Here is a 16,238-nt window from a genome sequence, read left to right as displayed (position 1 = left end):
CCTTTCCCAAAAGACACTGGGGCAGTATGTAGGTCTGGTGGGTTACTCTTGATATTTGCCCTGCTCTAATTCACTCTGATCTGTCCCTCAATTAGCCTCTGGAAGAGATTAAACTCTCATGTTGCCTAAGGAGCTTAGGTGCTGTGTTCACTCCTTTCTGCCATCCTCCCTCTGCTTGAGCCTGGTGAGAATGGGACACAACCTGTCCTCTCCTCCCAGTAATGTAACCAGATGCTCAGCAGGTGAACATGACAGTTTTCAGCCTCTCTCCTTGCTTTTTCTCTTGCCTTCTTGAAAAACTTACTGCTTTTACCCATCGTGGTCCTGCCTGGGGTAAAACAGTGTCTAATTTTCTTTGTGTGCTTTGATGCCTTCCAAATGGGGCCATATTGCTTCAGCAGGGGATGAAAAAGCAGGGACTTTTGCCTGCAGTGTCATTACTTTGGTTTGGGATTTGCTTTTTTGTTCAAAGCTCACATTTTGCTCTGGGCTCACTACAAAAATAAAATAAGAGATCCACCCATGGTAGATGTGGGCAAAACTTAGTCCTTCTTGGCCAGAGAGGCATAGAAAGTTTCCACCCAACACGCAGACACGAAGCAGTTGCTGTTAAGAGCCATCCAAAAATATTACTCAACCGTGGCCACATCTGGGGGCTATTTTCATACATTCCCTGTCTCTCTCTTTTGGGTTTCTTTTGGTGATCCATCTTCACGACACGCGTGGTCAGGTGCGTGGGTGAGACTGGGGTGAGATGAGGCACACTGAGCTGTAAACAGCCACTCCAACGCCAAGGCACCGGCGCACGGATGAGAGGATGAAGCAGATCGAGACAATCTGGCAAACATGGGTGTTGGTGTGAAATCATGGAGACGTGTTTTGAGACCACGAGTGAAACCACACGACCTTGTCCCGGCGGCGCCTTGCCCAGATCCTCGAGTGACCCCCGGGCCAGCTGTTACCTGCTGTCTTTGGTAGGCGGAGAACGTCCTCTCCAGGTCTTCAAGGTCCAGGATTTTGAACACTCTTGAGTCATCTATTTCGGTCCACACGGTGCCTGCCAGCTTGTTCTGCAAGACAGAGGGAGCACTGCAGGTTGGAGGCCCCCTGCCCACCTGCCCCTAGACTTTCCAGCACCTCTGGTTTCTCCACCCAAATTATTGCCCAGCTTACCTCTGGCAGCTTGGACCAGTTGAAGGACTTGAGGGCATTTGTTGGTTGTGGGATGCTCTTCTTCTTGAGTGCCAAGCCCAGAGGTGCTCCAGGGGGAGGTAACACTCCATCCAGAGGTGGAGGGCCAGGAGGAGGTGGAGGACCACCCGGAGGGGGTGGTGGTGGGGGAGGCGGTGGGGGACATCCCCCTGGTGGTGGTGGTGGTGGTGGAGGGGGAAGAAGGGATCCTGGAGCTGGAGAAGGTAAAGGGCCACCAGCAGCTCCTGCTGGCAAGGGAGGTCCTCCAGGGCCAGCAGCACAGATCGCCCTCTGGGAGAGAAAGAGAAAGAGAGACTGGTCATATGGAGCTGGGGACATCAAACAAGAAATGCCTCCATGCTGATTTTTTTTTTTTTTTTACCAAATTTTAACCATAGGAAGCTCTCAAAAGCTTCAGCACTCCTGTCTGAGGTCCAGTGCAGCCAGAAAGGGAAACTCACTCTGTCACCAGGGATGGCCATCAGGGACAGACATCTTGGTGACCCTCCCAACAATCACCTTTCTCAGCCCACCTGCACAGCTCAGCCTCCAGAAATCCTCTTGCGGTGTTTGCAGGGGGGTTGGGACTGGGCCACAAGAGGGAGGAGATTTGGAGCCTCACCCTGCTCATCTCGTGGAGCTGCGCCGTGAGATCTGCCACCTGCTGCTTGACCTGCTTGTGCTCGCTGGACTCCTTCTCCAGCTTCTCCTTCATCTTGTTCAGTGTCTGCATCATTTCCTCCTTCTCCTGGGCCTTGGCGTCGCACTCCCGCTCCTTCTTCTCCAGCTTCTGCTGAAGTTCAGTGTGCTCTGAAACAAGCCCCGTGAGACCACTTTTGGGTGACAAACACTCCCTTTTGGCAAAGGGCAGCACGCGAGGGACCAGGCCCCACGCTGCCCTACAGAGAAGCTGTGCAGATCATCAATAAAAGGGAACGTGTGCTGTGCCTTAATGTGCCCAGCAAGGGCCTCCACACGAAGCAATTAGCATCTACTTTGCCCATTTCCCTTGTGAGCCCCATAAGGTGACATTAGCCACTCAGAGAGGGGTAAAGTCAACACTATATACTCATCACTCACCTTTTCGCATTTTTTCTGCTTGCTCTTTCCACTGTTTCACTTCATTTTCATTGACCAACCTAAATGGAAAAGGCAGGTGGCACGTGAGACAACCCTACCGCAGAGAACAAGTGACCAGCAACAAATATGATTGAGGAAGCCTGGGCAGTGGGATTTAAGGCTCCCAGACTGGTATTGCTAACACCTCTGCTCTGCCTCCCCTCGGCTGGCTTGTGCAGTCAGGGATGCAGCTCTGCCTCAGCAGCTCCAGGGATGCTGGCTTGTCATAGAATCATAAAACCATTAAGGTCTTTTCTAAAAAGGCCTTCAAGATCATCGAGTCCAACCCTCAGCTATACTCCCCTGTGACCACTAAATCATCTCCTGAAGCATCATGTCTACCCATTTTTTGAACACCTCCAGGGACAGTGACTCCACCACCCCCTGGGCAGCCTGTCCCAATGTCTCACCACTCTTCCAGTGAAGACATTTTTCCTAATTTGTCCACCCGTATCACCGGGTGACATTAAGGGATTAATTAGGAACCGTGACAGCAGCAGCCGTGGGAAATTGCTAGCTGAGGACACAGAGGCTGAGCTTTAATTCACCTACACCTCATGCTCAAGAGCTCCAAGCAATGCCAACCTTGCAGGGATAAGCCCCATTCCCAGCCCTCCTGCCCAACAGAGCGGGAGGCAACAAAGCCCCGGGAATGGAGGACTCAGCACTTACATTCGGACGACGTTTTTAATATTGAAGTTTTCCAGGGGAGTGGCATCAGGGTCCTGCCCTTTGTCACTCTGGATGACAATCTGCTGCACGATCCTGTCGAGCAGCAGCCAGTACTGGACAGTGTTGCCACTTCTTTTATCTGCAGGGGAAGGAGGGGAGGGAGTGAGGGGAGAGGCAGAGGGGAGACGTGGGCTGCCCAGCCGCAGGGTTTCCTCGTTCCTCTCCTCCCCTGGGACTCACAAGGCATTTGGAGACAGTGGTGCAGGATGGACATAAAGTGCGGGTACGCCTCGGTGTGTGTCAGCCTCTTCCTCGTCAGCTCAAACATCTGAGTTGCACTTTTGGTGTCAATGTGGACCTGTGGACGTGTGGGAAGCGAGGTCAGGCCACGGGGCTGGCGACGGAACCGTCTGCTTCCCCAGTCCTGGCTCCAAACCCACAAACCAGCCCCACCCCAGGCCTGATGGGCAGATGGGCCCCACTGCCCTGCAAGGGGCCAACAGTGCTTGTGGGCAGCCAAAGAAGATGATCAATCAGGCTGTAGGATGGAGGTTGCAACAGAGCAGGGCAACAGGAGACAGATTTCCAACCTCCACATTTTATCCAAAAGACAGCATCCCAGGCCATGTAGGAGCTTTAAAGAGGAATTGTGACATCAAGTGCCAGCATCTGGATTAGCAATGTTCATACTCACCAGCTCAAATCTTTTGGCAAATTCCAGTTCATCTTCATTTCTAAGCATTTCGAAAAAATCTAAGTGCCTGAGGAAGGAAAGGAGGAAAAAAGAGACTCTTAAAGGCAGATACTAATGTGACAATTCATAAATTGCAAACAGCCAGTCCAGCAGTGGCCAAGAGACAAGCGGGACTTCAAACATCTTCAGTCTTGAGCTCCCAGTTATTACAGCCTGTTCGAGGAGCCTTTTGGGATGACAGGAGGAAGAGGAAGGCTGGCATCATCCTCCAGGCCCTCAGTGGCACATCCTTCCTGGCTCAACCCTATGTTAGAGAGCAGTAAATCATACTGGGGTTCTCCTTTCCCTCTGTGGCAACAGCAAAGGATTTCCTCAAGAGGGGTGAGTCTAGACCCACATGCTTTCCCCAAAGGCCACGTCCAGAAATCAGAAAGCAAGGCCAGAAGGCAAAGGCAAAAATAACCAGTGGGCTGGGGGTCACTACTCACCGGTCAAGGGTTGAATTTTCATGCTCTCTTAGTTTATCAATGACTGGCTGGATCCCAAGCATGAGAAATTCATATCTTAGGTGGAGTCTGAAATCCAGGCTTTCCTGCAAGGGACAGTTGTGGGGTCAACACAGCAAGGGACGTGTTCTCAGAGAGCTTATTGAAATCCAACCACCCCAAACCCACCAAAACACTTCCCTCTCCAGGAGCCCCCATGCTCACCACGCCAGCCCCCTGGCTCAGGACTGCGTTGATGAAGGACATGATGGCTGTCTTGAGGCTCACTTCATCTCGGTACCTCCCCGTGCTCTTGTCCAAGTCATTGATCAGCGTCTGCCAAACACAGAACGTTCCTTCAGTGCCTCAGTGCTGCACAAACAGCCAGGGGACATTGGCAGCAACAACACACGATGCTCCTACAGCCCCTGCTGCAAGATCAGCTGCTGCCTGCTGTAGCACAGCCCAGCCCTGCACCCGTTTGGGCTAACATCAGCCCACCCAGATGTGCTACAGCCACGCAGAGCTGTGACCCCAGTGACCCTGCACAGGAAAGCTTTTTCATTTGGGGGTGGGAGGCTGCCTTAAATAACTGGTTCTTCACTCTTTGCTCAGCTGCAGATCTCACCAGATTTGGTTCTGTGGCCATTCCCAGAGCATCTAAGTTGCAAACGGGCATGAGAAATCATTTGCAAATGGCATTTAGCTCTCAAGGAGAAGGAAGAAACAAGAAGGCTGAATTTTGGGAGCCCAGCAGCAAGTCGGGAACCCACCTACCTGAAACCGAGTCCGTTCGCTGGCGTATTTCTGGTAGTGCAGCATGGCCTCCAGTACCTTTTTGTGGCCACCAGGAACCAGGCACACAGCGCCCATGATTTCCAGCACTGCCACCTTTGTCTTAATGTTCTCCGTGCTCAGACTCTGAGCGATCACGTTGATACTCTCTGAGTGGGCCAGGACGTGAGCCCGGCCCAGGGAGTTGTTCATCAGCGCTTTGATGCAGCCGATGAGCGAGGTATGTATCCGAGACTCTGCTGTCTCATAGTCCATGCTTTTGAGAAAGTTCAGAATACATGACAAGCCATCCAGGTCGATAAACCGGGTTACAAACCTGTCAAAAAGAAGGTTTTTAGCTTTAAAACAGAATCACAGAATCCTTGAGGCTAGAAAAGACCTCTGAGATCACCAAGTCCAGCCTATAACCAGATGCTTAAGGACCCTTTTACCCTCAGACAGGGCTCACCTGTCCATTGTTGTAAACTAATGACCTTATTATGTATCTTTTTTCCTGGACTTGGGATAGCACAAAGCCTGCAGGACTCCTATAGCCCAGAGACAGGGATGGGGTTGCAAAAATCAATTTAACTGGTGCCCTGTAGTGTAGGTAACCAGGCATCATCTGCACAAAGTTGTCCAGAGCTAGGATATTTGGAAGAGGACCAGCTAACCCAGCCATGAGCACAAGCCCCAGGGTGGAGGTTAGCAGTTTGCTGCTACAAAATCCTTCTCAGTCCCCAACCTGGGTCTTAAACCCCACTCCTCTGGGACCAGTTTTGCACAGGACTGGAAGAAGATCCCAAGCCCTGGAGATGTCTCCTCACTAGCCACCTACACCCCAGCCTCAGACAACTCTGACTTTCTGCCTCCTGCTCCCTCTCCTGCCCCACCATCCACATGCTTCTCCTCCCTTAGGCACATCTCACCAACTTTTAAGGCATTTCTGATTTTCATGGTGACTTACACCACCACTAAACAGAAAGCAGGCAGCAAAAGCCTGGCAGAGCCCCAGGCAGGTTCACTAGAGCAGGCAGACACAACACTGCACTCTGCTCAGGCATTTTAGGAGCTCCCTGCCCTTTGCCATCCAGGCTGGGCTTATTCTGGTTTGGCAAAAGGCACAGGCTTGGAAAGGAATCAAGCCAAGAACATCCCAGCATTGGGATGACTTTAATTTGAAACAAGCCCTGCAAACAAAAGGGGTAATTGCAGGCTTGGGGAAAACTGATTTCTCTGCTTCAAAGCCTGTTCTTCTTCCAGCCAAAGTCAATAGGAAATTTGATGTTCCCTTCCCTGGGAGCAAAAGCAGGTCCAACAGGTAAAATTGTCTATAGACTCTGCTGCATCCTTCTGAGTTCCAGTGAGACAGGCTCACACAACAATTTTAAGGACTTTGCACAGTTTCATGGCTAGATACCAGCCCTGCTCCCAGTGCACTGTGGGGAACCAGCACCCAAGAGGCCCAGGTTTGACAAAAATTGGGTGCACACCCTCAACCTGGGGAATTTCTTACCAACTACCATCACCAAAACCATTAGCAAAAGAGAAATGGATGAGGGGAATGTATTTGCAAGCAAGAGAAATATGTTCTTCCATAGCCAGAACAGGTCATGCATTTCTTAATGAAACATTTTCCCATCAGAAAACGTTGATCTGAGGCATCCTAAAGGTCTTGCAGATGTGTGCATGCAGATTCCAGAGAAACTGAAGTTAGGAAAAACTACAGATATTCAGAAAAAGTCTTTATCCTTTCTTTCTTTATCCTCCCCATCAAAACCTCCTAGCAACATGTTTTAATTATTTTTTTTTAAATTTCATAAAAGCCTGAAGATTCATGTGATTTCATGCCTTTAAAAAGAGAAAGAGAAGTTGAAACAAAAGGCCTGGTTGATCAACAAAAATTGGGTCTTTAAAAAAAATGTCAATCTGGAAGGAATTGTTACATTCTATTCCAATGAGAACAAAAGCAAATTTGAGGGGGGGAAAAGAAAAAAAAACAAAAGGAATTGCCTGATTTGTCTGAACAGATGTGAAGGTCCTGGGGGCTCCAAGGAAAAGGAACAAAATGCCAAGAGGTGAGTTGAAAAAAAAATAAAAGCATTGCATTTCAGGGTCTTTGCTTCCCTTGCCCTGTGCAGCCCCCATTTGTATTTCTATTTAACCCCCTGCTCCACCAGAGAACTCAAATCCAAAGCCATGACCACAGTGATAAAGCCAGGAAACAGAGGGAATTGCCTCATGGGTTTTGTCCTCAGTGCAGTCTTCAAACTTTCAATAGTTTTATTTCTCTCCTCCTCGTCTTCTTTCTCCAAGGCGATCAGTGATTTCCTCTGCGAGGGAGAAAGGCAGATGTGAGACAGGAGGTTTCCCTGGGAAACACGTGTCTGAGCAGTGGGAGTGCTCCCTGCCTGCTGTGCCAAGCCATGGGGACAGAGCTGGGACCCTAAACTGAAAGTCCAGATCCTTATGACAATCAAAGGACTAGGGAATAGGGTCAGTGAGGAAAAACCCTCCACAGTCTGCAAGGAGATGGCGTGGACTGAGGAACCCAGTGCCTTCTTCTTCAAACCAGTCCTCACCCCCCAGCAAGCCCTGGCAAGACACTCCTCCCCCTTTAGATACTTACAGGCATTAATAAGGTGTCCCCTCAGCCTTCTCTTCTCCAGGCTAAAGAGCCTCAGCTCTCTCAGCCTTTCCCCATAAGAGAGATGCTCCAATCCCTCAAATCACAAGCCACTGCCAACTCCAACTTGTTGAAAGGTCCCCAGACCAAAAGGGCTGGTAACAGCCAGGTCACCCCTTTGTGGATACAACACTTGTCACCATCTTGGGCACAAGGGTGGCCAGGTGACAGACTGTCCCCACGGCCCAGCTGCCCCACACAGGGTTCACAAGCACCAAAGCCTTAGGAAACACTCACAGCAGCCATTGAATTCAGCTGATCGATGTAAAACTCCGGCCAGCTGGTGGCTCCTTTATTTTCTTCCTGGTCCTGGAGAAGGAGAAAAAGGTGAAACAAAGGCAGCAGATGAGTACAAACAGCTTTAATATCCCTTGCCCTTCATGACCAACCAACTCTGAAGTGCCCTTGAGCTCTTGCAGTACTTTCTATCAATATAAGCCTGACTTGCCACATTCTGAGCTCAGCACCGAGTGCTCCAGCTATGGGAACATTACCTGATTTATTGAACTAGCACATTTTTATCTACAAACCACGTCCTACCCCCTGCCTGTAACCAAACTGCTCCAATGATCCTGCATCAATCTGGTGGTTATCAGGGTCGGAGAAACCACCCTGGAATTTTACATCCAGATTTCTCTTATACCGACTCTAGTGCCCTTCAAGTTTTGGTTGCACAGCCTTGATTAATGTACTTTGGGGGAAAAAAATGTGTCTTACTGGTAATGAAGAGTGAATAAATGTGACATGACACATTTTTGGAGTCATGACTCCAGGTACAACAGACGACTTCTCTGGGATTTCATTAGCTGTTAGGAGAGAACACGCACCTGGCAACATCCCCCCATTAAAGGATGTCATCTCTTGGCCCTTGATCTATGACACAGCCTCACTTGGTCATCCTGGTCTACAAAGCCCTGTGTCTGGTGTTGTACAAGGGGTTTTGAGGTTCTACCATGTCCTTGTAAGACATGACCAAAGGACTTCAGAGCCCAGCTCAGATAAATTATGCTGCATGTCCCCAGGGACTGCTTGGAGCAAGCAGGCAGATTTTGAAGGAATACTTCAAGACCATTTCCCCCAGTATATTCTCATAAAAGCTTGTACCAAAAAGAAGAAAAAGGATTCACAGAAGAAATGCCACACAGGTGTATGCCGGAGAGTCAAGTTATGCTACACAAATCCCAGACATTTTGGAATCACAGAATGGTTTGGGTTGGAAGTGACCTTAAAGATCTTCTAGTTCCAGCCCCACTTCTTGGGCAGGGACACATCCCACTTGATCAGCTTGCTCCAAGCCTCATCAACTTGGCCTAGAACACTTCCAGGGATGAGGCACCTATGGCTTCTCTGGCCAGCCTGGGCCAGTGTCTCACCACCCTCACACTACAGAATTCCTTTCTAATATCTGATGTAAATCTCCCCTCTTCCAGTTTGAAAATGTTCCCCCTCATCCTCTCACTCTCTGCCCTTGTAAAAACCCCCTCCCCAGCTTTTCTGTAGCCCCTTCAGGTACTGGAAGGTGCTCTAAGGTCTCCCTATCTCAGTGAGAGTCTTCACAGCACAACTTGCTGCACAGCTCTGCCCCCTCCCTAACTTCAAGAGATGTTTGCAAAGGTCACCCTAAACCACAGTCGCCTGTGACGGTGGGAGTTGGACAAGCCACTCTCCTGCCCCCACGTCTGTGCACGCAGACAGCTACAGATCCCCTGGCTGATTTCAGCAAGCCCAAGGAGCAGAGTCCCAAATATTTACTGTGGTTCAAGAGGCATATGTGGGAAATATTCATGCATCCAGACTTCCCAAGCTGCAGCTTGCCAAGATGAGGACACAAGGAGTCAGCGATAGGTGATCTGGATGGGACCCAGTTCCCCCACGGGCAGCACAGCCCATCCCAGCAGACCTGATGCTTTGTTGTGCCTGGGCTTCCTGGGGACAAAAATTTTGGAAGCAACAAGGGACCTGGTAAACCCTCAGACACCTCCTGTGACATGCTGAGGACCAAGAGAACCTGCACATCCACCCTTCTGGCCACTTTCAGCCCTCTCCAAGCCACGAGCAGCTCTCAGTGCCAGCTGCCCATGCCCCTGGGCAGGCTGCCTGCTGACAGATGCAGATCCACAAGCCTCACCTTTTTTTATCTCTATAGATCTGGTCAAGTTTAAAGCAAAGAAAATAACTTTCCTGAGGAAGAAGACAAGAGAGCATTCAGCCCTCCCTGCATTCTGCTTTAATACTTTAGGTTGTTTTCCCTTCCTTCTCCTGCCAAGAACCAAGGTTTTGAATGAAACACTTGATTCACCCACCCTCCACATTTCATTTTGGTTTTCATTTTGTTTTTCACCTAAGCAGGAATCAGCAGGGAGCAAGAATTTTTCTGAGATGTCAGAAAACAACAAAAAAATCTGCCCTACTCATGCTAGTGCCCAACCTAATCAATCTGAAGGAGGTTGTGGCACCTGCCTCTGCATGGATGGAGGACCATTCATAGTCAATTAAGTTTTTGTCAGCAATAAGTGAAACTGTCCTAACAGTGCTTAAAAAAAGAGAAATGCTGATCTGCTGGCTGACCATGCAACACCCAGCCTGATGAGGAAAGACAGGGATGCATTTTGGTCTTCCTGCAGCCAGGAAAAACGGGATGCAGGGAGGTTTCTGCCATGATGGAAGAAACCCAATGCCTTCCCAAAGGGCTGGGAAGAGGACACCCGTTTGCAGCTGTCTGGTCAGTCAGAGCTTCCCACCACTGGACTGTGCAGAGAAACACCTGCCATGCCTAAGGAATCCTGGCAGCTGGCATGTCCACTCACACACAGCCAGCCTGCAGACATCCAGGGCTTCAGAAAGATGCTCAGGAGCACAGAAGAAGTGTCAGGGGGCTTGAGAAACTGGGATGTAATTTATATCTGAGTCAAATGGAAAGGCACAAATTATACCACCACCTCTTGCAGAGCTGAAGGAAGGTCTCCTGCTTCTCCTGAGCAGGGTGGGAAAAGTAAATGCTCATGATCTGCCAAGTATTTGTCACTTCAGGGAAACGCACATTATTTCTGCAACCAGTAGGTAGAGCTGTCAGTTTAACCCAGGTGGGAGCACCAGCCCATAGGAACGAGGTGGGAGCAGGATATGGGGGAAATGCCCATGGGCAACCACCCCATGGCTTCTCCATGCTGCCAAGTAGCCAGGGTGAGGCTCAGGCCACCTTCTCGCTTGGTGACAATCCTGTCTGACACAGGCAGCCAGGTCTTTCTGGTTTCTCAGCTCACACTGCATGCCTTCCTAAAGGACACTCCCATCTGCTCCCATGCGTGATGGCACCCCAGCCCATGTCCTGGGACACAAATGGCACCTCGGGGAACAGTGGAACCTGGGCAACCATGTGTGCCTTGAACATGGCCCAGAAAGGGACCTGCTCCTGTCATTCATCTCCTGGAGACATCACTGGAGGTCCTCCTCAACACCACAGGGTACCATCAGCACCTCCTACAAGTATCATCCCCCTCCCAGCAGTGACACCAGCTGGGAAGGGTGGTGAGGTTCCCACCACTGCACCCCACCAAGAGGTGTCCAGATGCGCCCAGCTGGGAGATTTGGGCAGGGAACGAGACCCATGCCAGGGGAAGAGGTGGGAAGGCAGCAAGGTCAGCTCATCCCACACCCCCAAACACCTGCGAGGCGGGCAGGGATCCGGCCCTGCTGCTGCTCTAGGGCTGAAAGGAAGCGGTGAAGCAAAAACACCCAGGTCTCCGGGGCAGCAGAGGGGAGGCTGAACAACCAAATTGGCTAAACTGCTCATTTATAATTAACATGCGGCATGATAAATATTTCCCTTTGCTCGGCTCCCTCGGGCTCTTGCATTTCCTCCCTGAAACCCCCAATTTAGAGAGTGCTCTCAATTAAGTGCAGCAGAACCTCATTAATTCAGATGAGCAGCCGGGCAGGCGGGTCGGAAAAGCCGCTTCCCGGGCAAAGTGGGACTGCACAATAAAGCAGGCAAAGATCAGGGCAGGGGCTTCCCTGCTCGCAGCAGGACATTGCTCAGTGGGTAATTACTGCAGCTAATGGTCTACAGCACACTGGTAAGGGTCCTTTAGTGCATTCGGTGGTGGTAAAGAAGTCTCCCGACAAAGCGACAATCCCGGAGGGAAGTGACTCACAAGGCTTTGCTCAGAGGCAGAGGAGGAGGCAGGAACCTCCCCGGGTAACACAGGTTGAAAGGGTGAGTTTGTAAAATGGTTTCCCAGCAGCCAGGGTGGATTTTGGGGCTGTGCATCTTGCAGCCTGCCTTCGAGGAGGGACGCCCAGACGTGGAGCTGAGCACCACCAACGTGAGCCCTTCAGGATGCTCCATCACATCCCGCCCGACTGGCACCAGGGGCACAAACATCACCCAATTCCGACTTCTCCAGGCTGTGCTTAGGTCTTTGCTATGTTTGCTCTCTTCTCAAGCAGCAGAGAAGCGAGGGCTGATCTGAACCCTGCTGACAGCCTCGTGCTGTGCTGTGGCTCATTATGAGCTGCTCGTTCAGAGGCAGCTGATGGCTGGAGCTGCACAGTGCAGGGATGGGTACCTGGTGTCCCTTCTCCTCTCTAACATCTGCAGCAACATCCCTCACCGTGCTCTGGAAAACGGCCCCAATGGACACACGTGCTCAGCTGCAAAGATCAGGAAATGCCAAAGCCATGAGGGGCAATATTTGCTCTGTCCCTTGCTTCATTCCCCACCTGCTTTTCCCCCCTAACACCCACCTCTTCCTTCCAGGGACCTGGCAGACACACCAACCCCAGCAGCTGCAGCCCCAGCACTGCTGTGCCCTCGCCTTGCCCCACTGCCTCTTTTCCCCTGGGCTCCACGCACGGGGCTGTTGGATCCTGCTGCTCAGATGCTGCCACTCCAGTGGTCGGGGAGGTGTCACAGTGTGAACCCTGTGAACCAGCTCCATCCCCCCCATCAGCACCAAGAGCCCCAGGGAAAGCAGCACCCGGGCAAGACGCCTCATCAGTGGGAGCTCTCCCAGGCCAAGGTCATGGATCTGCCAGCTCCAGCCAGCCCTCTGCTCTTCCTGGGGAGATTTCACACTCCCCAGCCCTGCCACATCTTGGTGACAAGCCTAACATTTCCACAGTCTGCCTGCCTGCCCCGGGAGTGTCTGCAGCTCCCACAGCCAAGCTGCCCTCGCTCCATCCTTGGGACACTGGGCAGCAGCACAGAGGAGGGGGTGGCTGAGCCAGTGGTGTCCCCATGGTGGTGGAAAGACACCTGTGAAGCTCCTCAGTGCTTCCTTACGGCTGCTTTGCTTTCAAACCAAGATTCTGGTGACACTTTTTAGATGCCCAGCCTGCAGGCAACATCTCCATCTGATCCAGCAGCCTCCTCCTTGCACCCACAACCCATGGTGGTGGATCAGAAGTTGCTCTGGGATAACTGAGCCCTGGAAGGCATCTGGCTGTTCTCCATCCACCTGATGTCCCACACACCAGGTTTCTTTCAAGGTGAAACCAAGTCAGAAGGAAAGAGTAAACCCTGGAGAGCCCTTCAGTGACCACTCTTGTGACTTTGATGGTTCACTTCCCTCTTGGCACCACCTGCAAGGCTGGTCTGCCCTAGGAGAACTTCACACCAGGAGAGACACAGCCAGGGATTAAAAATAATCCCTATTCAGTTGGCACTTGCTGCAAAAACAGAAGCCACCCCCTTCATTTGTATGCATCTTTCTGATTGCATTTTCTTTTGCACAGTGTTCCCCACCCCTCCTTGCTGCTCCTTAGCAGCAGAGCAAGGGAAAACTGGTGGCAGCTGGCAGCCCACCACGTCCTGGACACCCCCCTCTCTTTCTGCCATGGATGATCCACCTGGATGCTTCTTCGCAAGGTCAAAAACGAAGCAGACAGTGGTGCAGGTGGGTTTTAAAGCAGACAGGTCTGCAGCCTGCACAGGAGGTTTAAATCCAGGTCAGCTCTGCCAACATGGCTGAGCCTTTGCTGGCAAAAGTTTTGGCCTATCATAGTCTCTAGGTCTTCCTCATCCTTCCAGCCACTTGGCTCCCCCAGGTATCCCCCAACAAATCCTAAATGAGGCAACTAAGGCCATTTCTCCATGAGTGATGCTGTGAAGGGCTGTAATTTCATCAGGTTCTCCCCAGGCTGGGATCTCACAGGGTCCAAACTGTCCCATCCCAGACAACTCCAGTTTTCCACATCATAACACTTCCTATACCCTCTCCTCTGCAAATACACACGTGCCCTCGTGTGCTTTTCCCAGGGCTTAAAAGTTATGCTCCCCATAAGCAAATATAGAATGACCAGATGCCTTTCCTAGTCAGCTGGTCATTGTTTGAAAAGCTTTGCTTTAAAATCCAAAAAGATTGCTAACAGATGCATTTTTTGGCCAGAGAGGGAGAAAAACCTTGCTTAAACAAAAGTGTGTTGTGATTGGAACTAAAAAGGGAATTACCTTTAAAGATAAAAACCATAAATGTTTCCCATTGAAAACTACCCCCAGCCATGCAAACAGCCTGTTTCTCTCAGCCAGTCTGAGAAAATGACACCCGAGGTGATATTTCAACCTGCTTCTGCAATAACCACAGGTATATCTGGATGCTGAGGGGTCACAGGATGCTTCTCATCCATCCCAGGTGACCCAGGAGCACAGCAAAAAGCTGAGCTATTTTTTCCTCCTTCCCTTGCATACCATCTTGGTCAGTTTTTGCTCTTAGTTCAGCAAAAAGAAATAAAATAGATGTTTTTTAAATGAAGAAAAAGCAGCAACAGGAGCCCTGTGAATGAGCCACAGGACTGAGCAGGACAAGTGGAAGAGTGAACTGAAAAGGGAAGCTCTCTGGAGGGAGTGGGTGGAAGGCACAGTTAGAGGGGAAAGAGGCTGTCTGGCTGGGAAAAACAGCAGAACTGGAGAGCCATCACTCATTTCCCTACTTATCACATTTTCCCCCATTCTCCCTTGCCAAAACACCACAACTGCCTTCTCCTAACAAAAAGCAATCCTGGCTCTATATCCGATGTCTGAGGAAATCTGAGATGTAAGCTTTGCTTGCAGAGGACAGCTTAACACTGCTGAGAGCTACATACCCAGTGCTGGCAATGCTCACAGCTTTTCAACACAACTTCAAGAGTGCAGCACTGCTTGGCATCCCTGCAGGTCCTTGTTCCCTCTCCCTGTGGCTTTTCAGATGCTCAGAGAGCTCAGCCAAATGGAAAGGGGGCAAAGCCAGAGCCTGCATTCACCTGAGCTGGTTTGCACTACCAATCCCCTCCAGCTGGTTATTTATACTGAGCTTCTGCCTGTAACCACCCTTGTTTCAAGGCTCACAAAAATGACCTGGTGAGCTGCTTTAATTGCTTGACATGGCTGGCAGGAGCCAAACCTCCTGCAATTAAGAGGTGCTGCAGACTAAGCACAACAGTGTTAATTATTAATTCCCTTTGGAGCGTGGCCTCCTGAGAAAGGCCATCCTGAGTCACCCTCTTCCATGGAAGCAACCCCACAGCCAAAGGAACAGTAAAGCTGGAAACCCTCCTGCTTCCTCCCTGCACTTCCGAGCAATATCCTCTCCCGGAGAGAGGGGCCAGCAGGGAGTGAAATATTTTGGGATGAGGTATGAAACGAGTCATCCTCCAGAAATACCACTTCTAAAAGCAGCTTTCACCCCGCTGTTAATGAATCTCCACCTTTGCCTGCTTTATTACAGCCATAGAGGGGGCTGACAACTTCAAAGAAGGTCTTTGCAATCATCTTTCAATTTCTCTCCTGACCCGAATGCTGCGGGGTCTAATTCAGACTTTCAGTCTCCCCAGACTCACCAGCCCCCGTCACGAGATGCTTTTTATATCTCTGCCCTCCCCCCTGCCTCCAGCATCACAGGGTGATGCAGGTGGGATGGGACCATGAGGAGTTCATCTACTGCAACCCCCCCCTGCTCTGAGCAGGGGCAGGGCTGGGATCAGACCCAGCATCTCTCCATGGATGGACAATCAGGGAGGGCAAAAACTCCGCCCTGCTAAGGCAGTACTTGTGGGTTGGGATAAAAACAGCTGCCTGCAGGGCAGAGAAACCAGGATAAAGGGCTGCAGGCCAGGAGGAAATGTTCCAGGGAAGGAAATATGCCTGTGGAATAGCTGGTTGTCCCTTATTTCCTCTCAGTGAGAGGCCAGGTGCTGCCAGGTCCCTTTCCAGGACAACCCAGCACAACAAAGTGACTCATTTCAGACACTTTTTACCAAATCTGCCATTACAGTAATACATAAAACATGCAACAACTGGGACACCCTCTGGACAGCCAAGTATGGTGGGTGGCACCAATGGCAAGCTGGAAGCCATGGCCCAAGGAATCAGGGAATGTGCTAAAAGGATATTCAGATGCCTCCTGTGCTGCACACACCTTTGCCATCAACAGAGGCAGGGGAGAGTCCTGGCTGTGTGGGCTACATCCAGAGCACCCCATATTCTGGAGCTCAGTAAAGCTGATTTTCAAGGAAAACCCCCAGGAGAAGGCTCAGGAGCTTTTCTGTCCTGTCTCATGGTGTTCTTTTGAGGTGGAGCTCACTGCAGGTAGTCTCTGTGATAGTGGCAGGGCACACCGGCAACAGCAGGGATATGGGGGGA

The 16,238-nt window shown here is 50.8% G+C and overlaps 1 protein-coding gene across 1 annotated transcript in view; it reads right to left on the bottom strand.

The window, feature by feature from the left end:
- The window catches only part of DAAM1 (dishevelled associated activator of morphogenesis 1), a 72,927-nt gene that overhangs the window by 21,284 nt on the left and 35,405 nt on the right, over positions 1-16,238 (bottom strand). The window contains exons 4-15 of the mRNA XM_010002332.1: positions 7,859-7,930; positions 7,174-7,268; positions 4,939-5,272; positions 4,387-4,497; positions 4,165-4,268; positions 3,677-3,743; positions 3,223-3,340; positions 2,983-3,121; positions 2,272-2,330; positions 1,814-2,001; positions 1,174-1,482; positions 963-1,070 (exon numbers count right to left, since the gene is read on the bottom strand). Coding sequence (XP_010000634.1) covers positions 963-1,070; positions 1,174-1,482; positions 1,814-2,001; positions 2,272-2,330; positions 2,983-3,121; positions 3,223-3,340; positions 3,677-3,743; positions 4,165-4,268; positions 4,387-4,497; positions 4,939-5,272; positions 7,174-7,268; positions 7,859-7,930 — 1,704 coding nt within the window. The remainder of the gene's footprint in view (positions 1-962; positions 1,071-1,173; positions 1,483-1,813; positions 2,002-2,271; positions 2,331-2,982; positions 3,122-3,222; positions 3,341-3,676; positions 3,744-4,164; positions 4,269-4,386; positions 4,498-4,938; positions 5,273-7,173; positions 7,269-7,858; positions 7,931-16,238) is intronic.

Source organism: Chaetura pelagica, unplaced genomic scaffold (assembly GCF_000747805.2).
Source record: "Chaetura pelagica isolate M959 unplaced genomic scaffold, ChaPel_1.0 scaffold1007, whole genome shotgun sequence".
Lineage (NCBI taxonomy): Eukaryota > Metazoa > Chordata > Aves > Apodiformes > Apodidae > Chaetura > Chaetura pelagica.
This window is presented reverse-complemented; position numbering and strand designations above follow the sequence as displayed.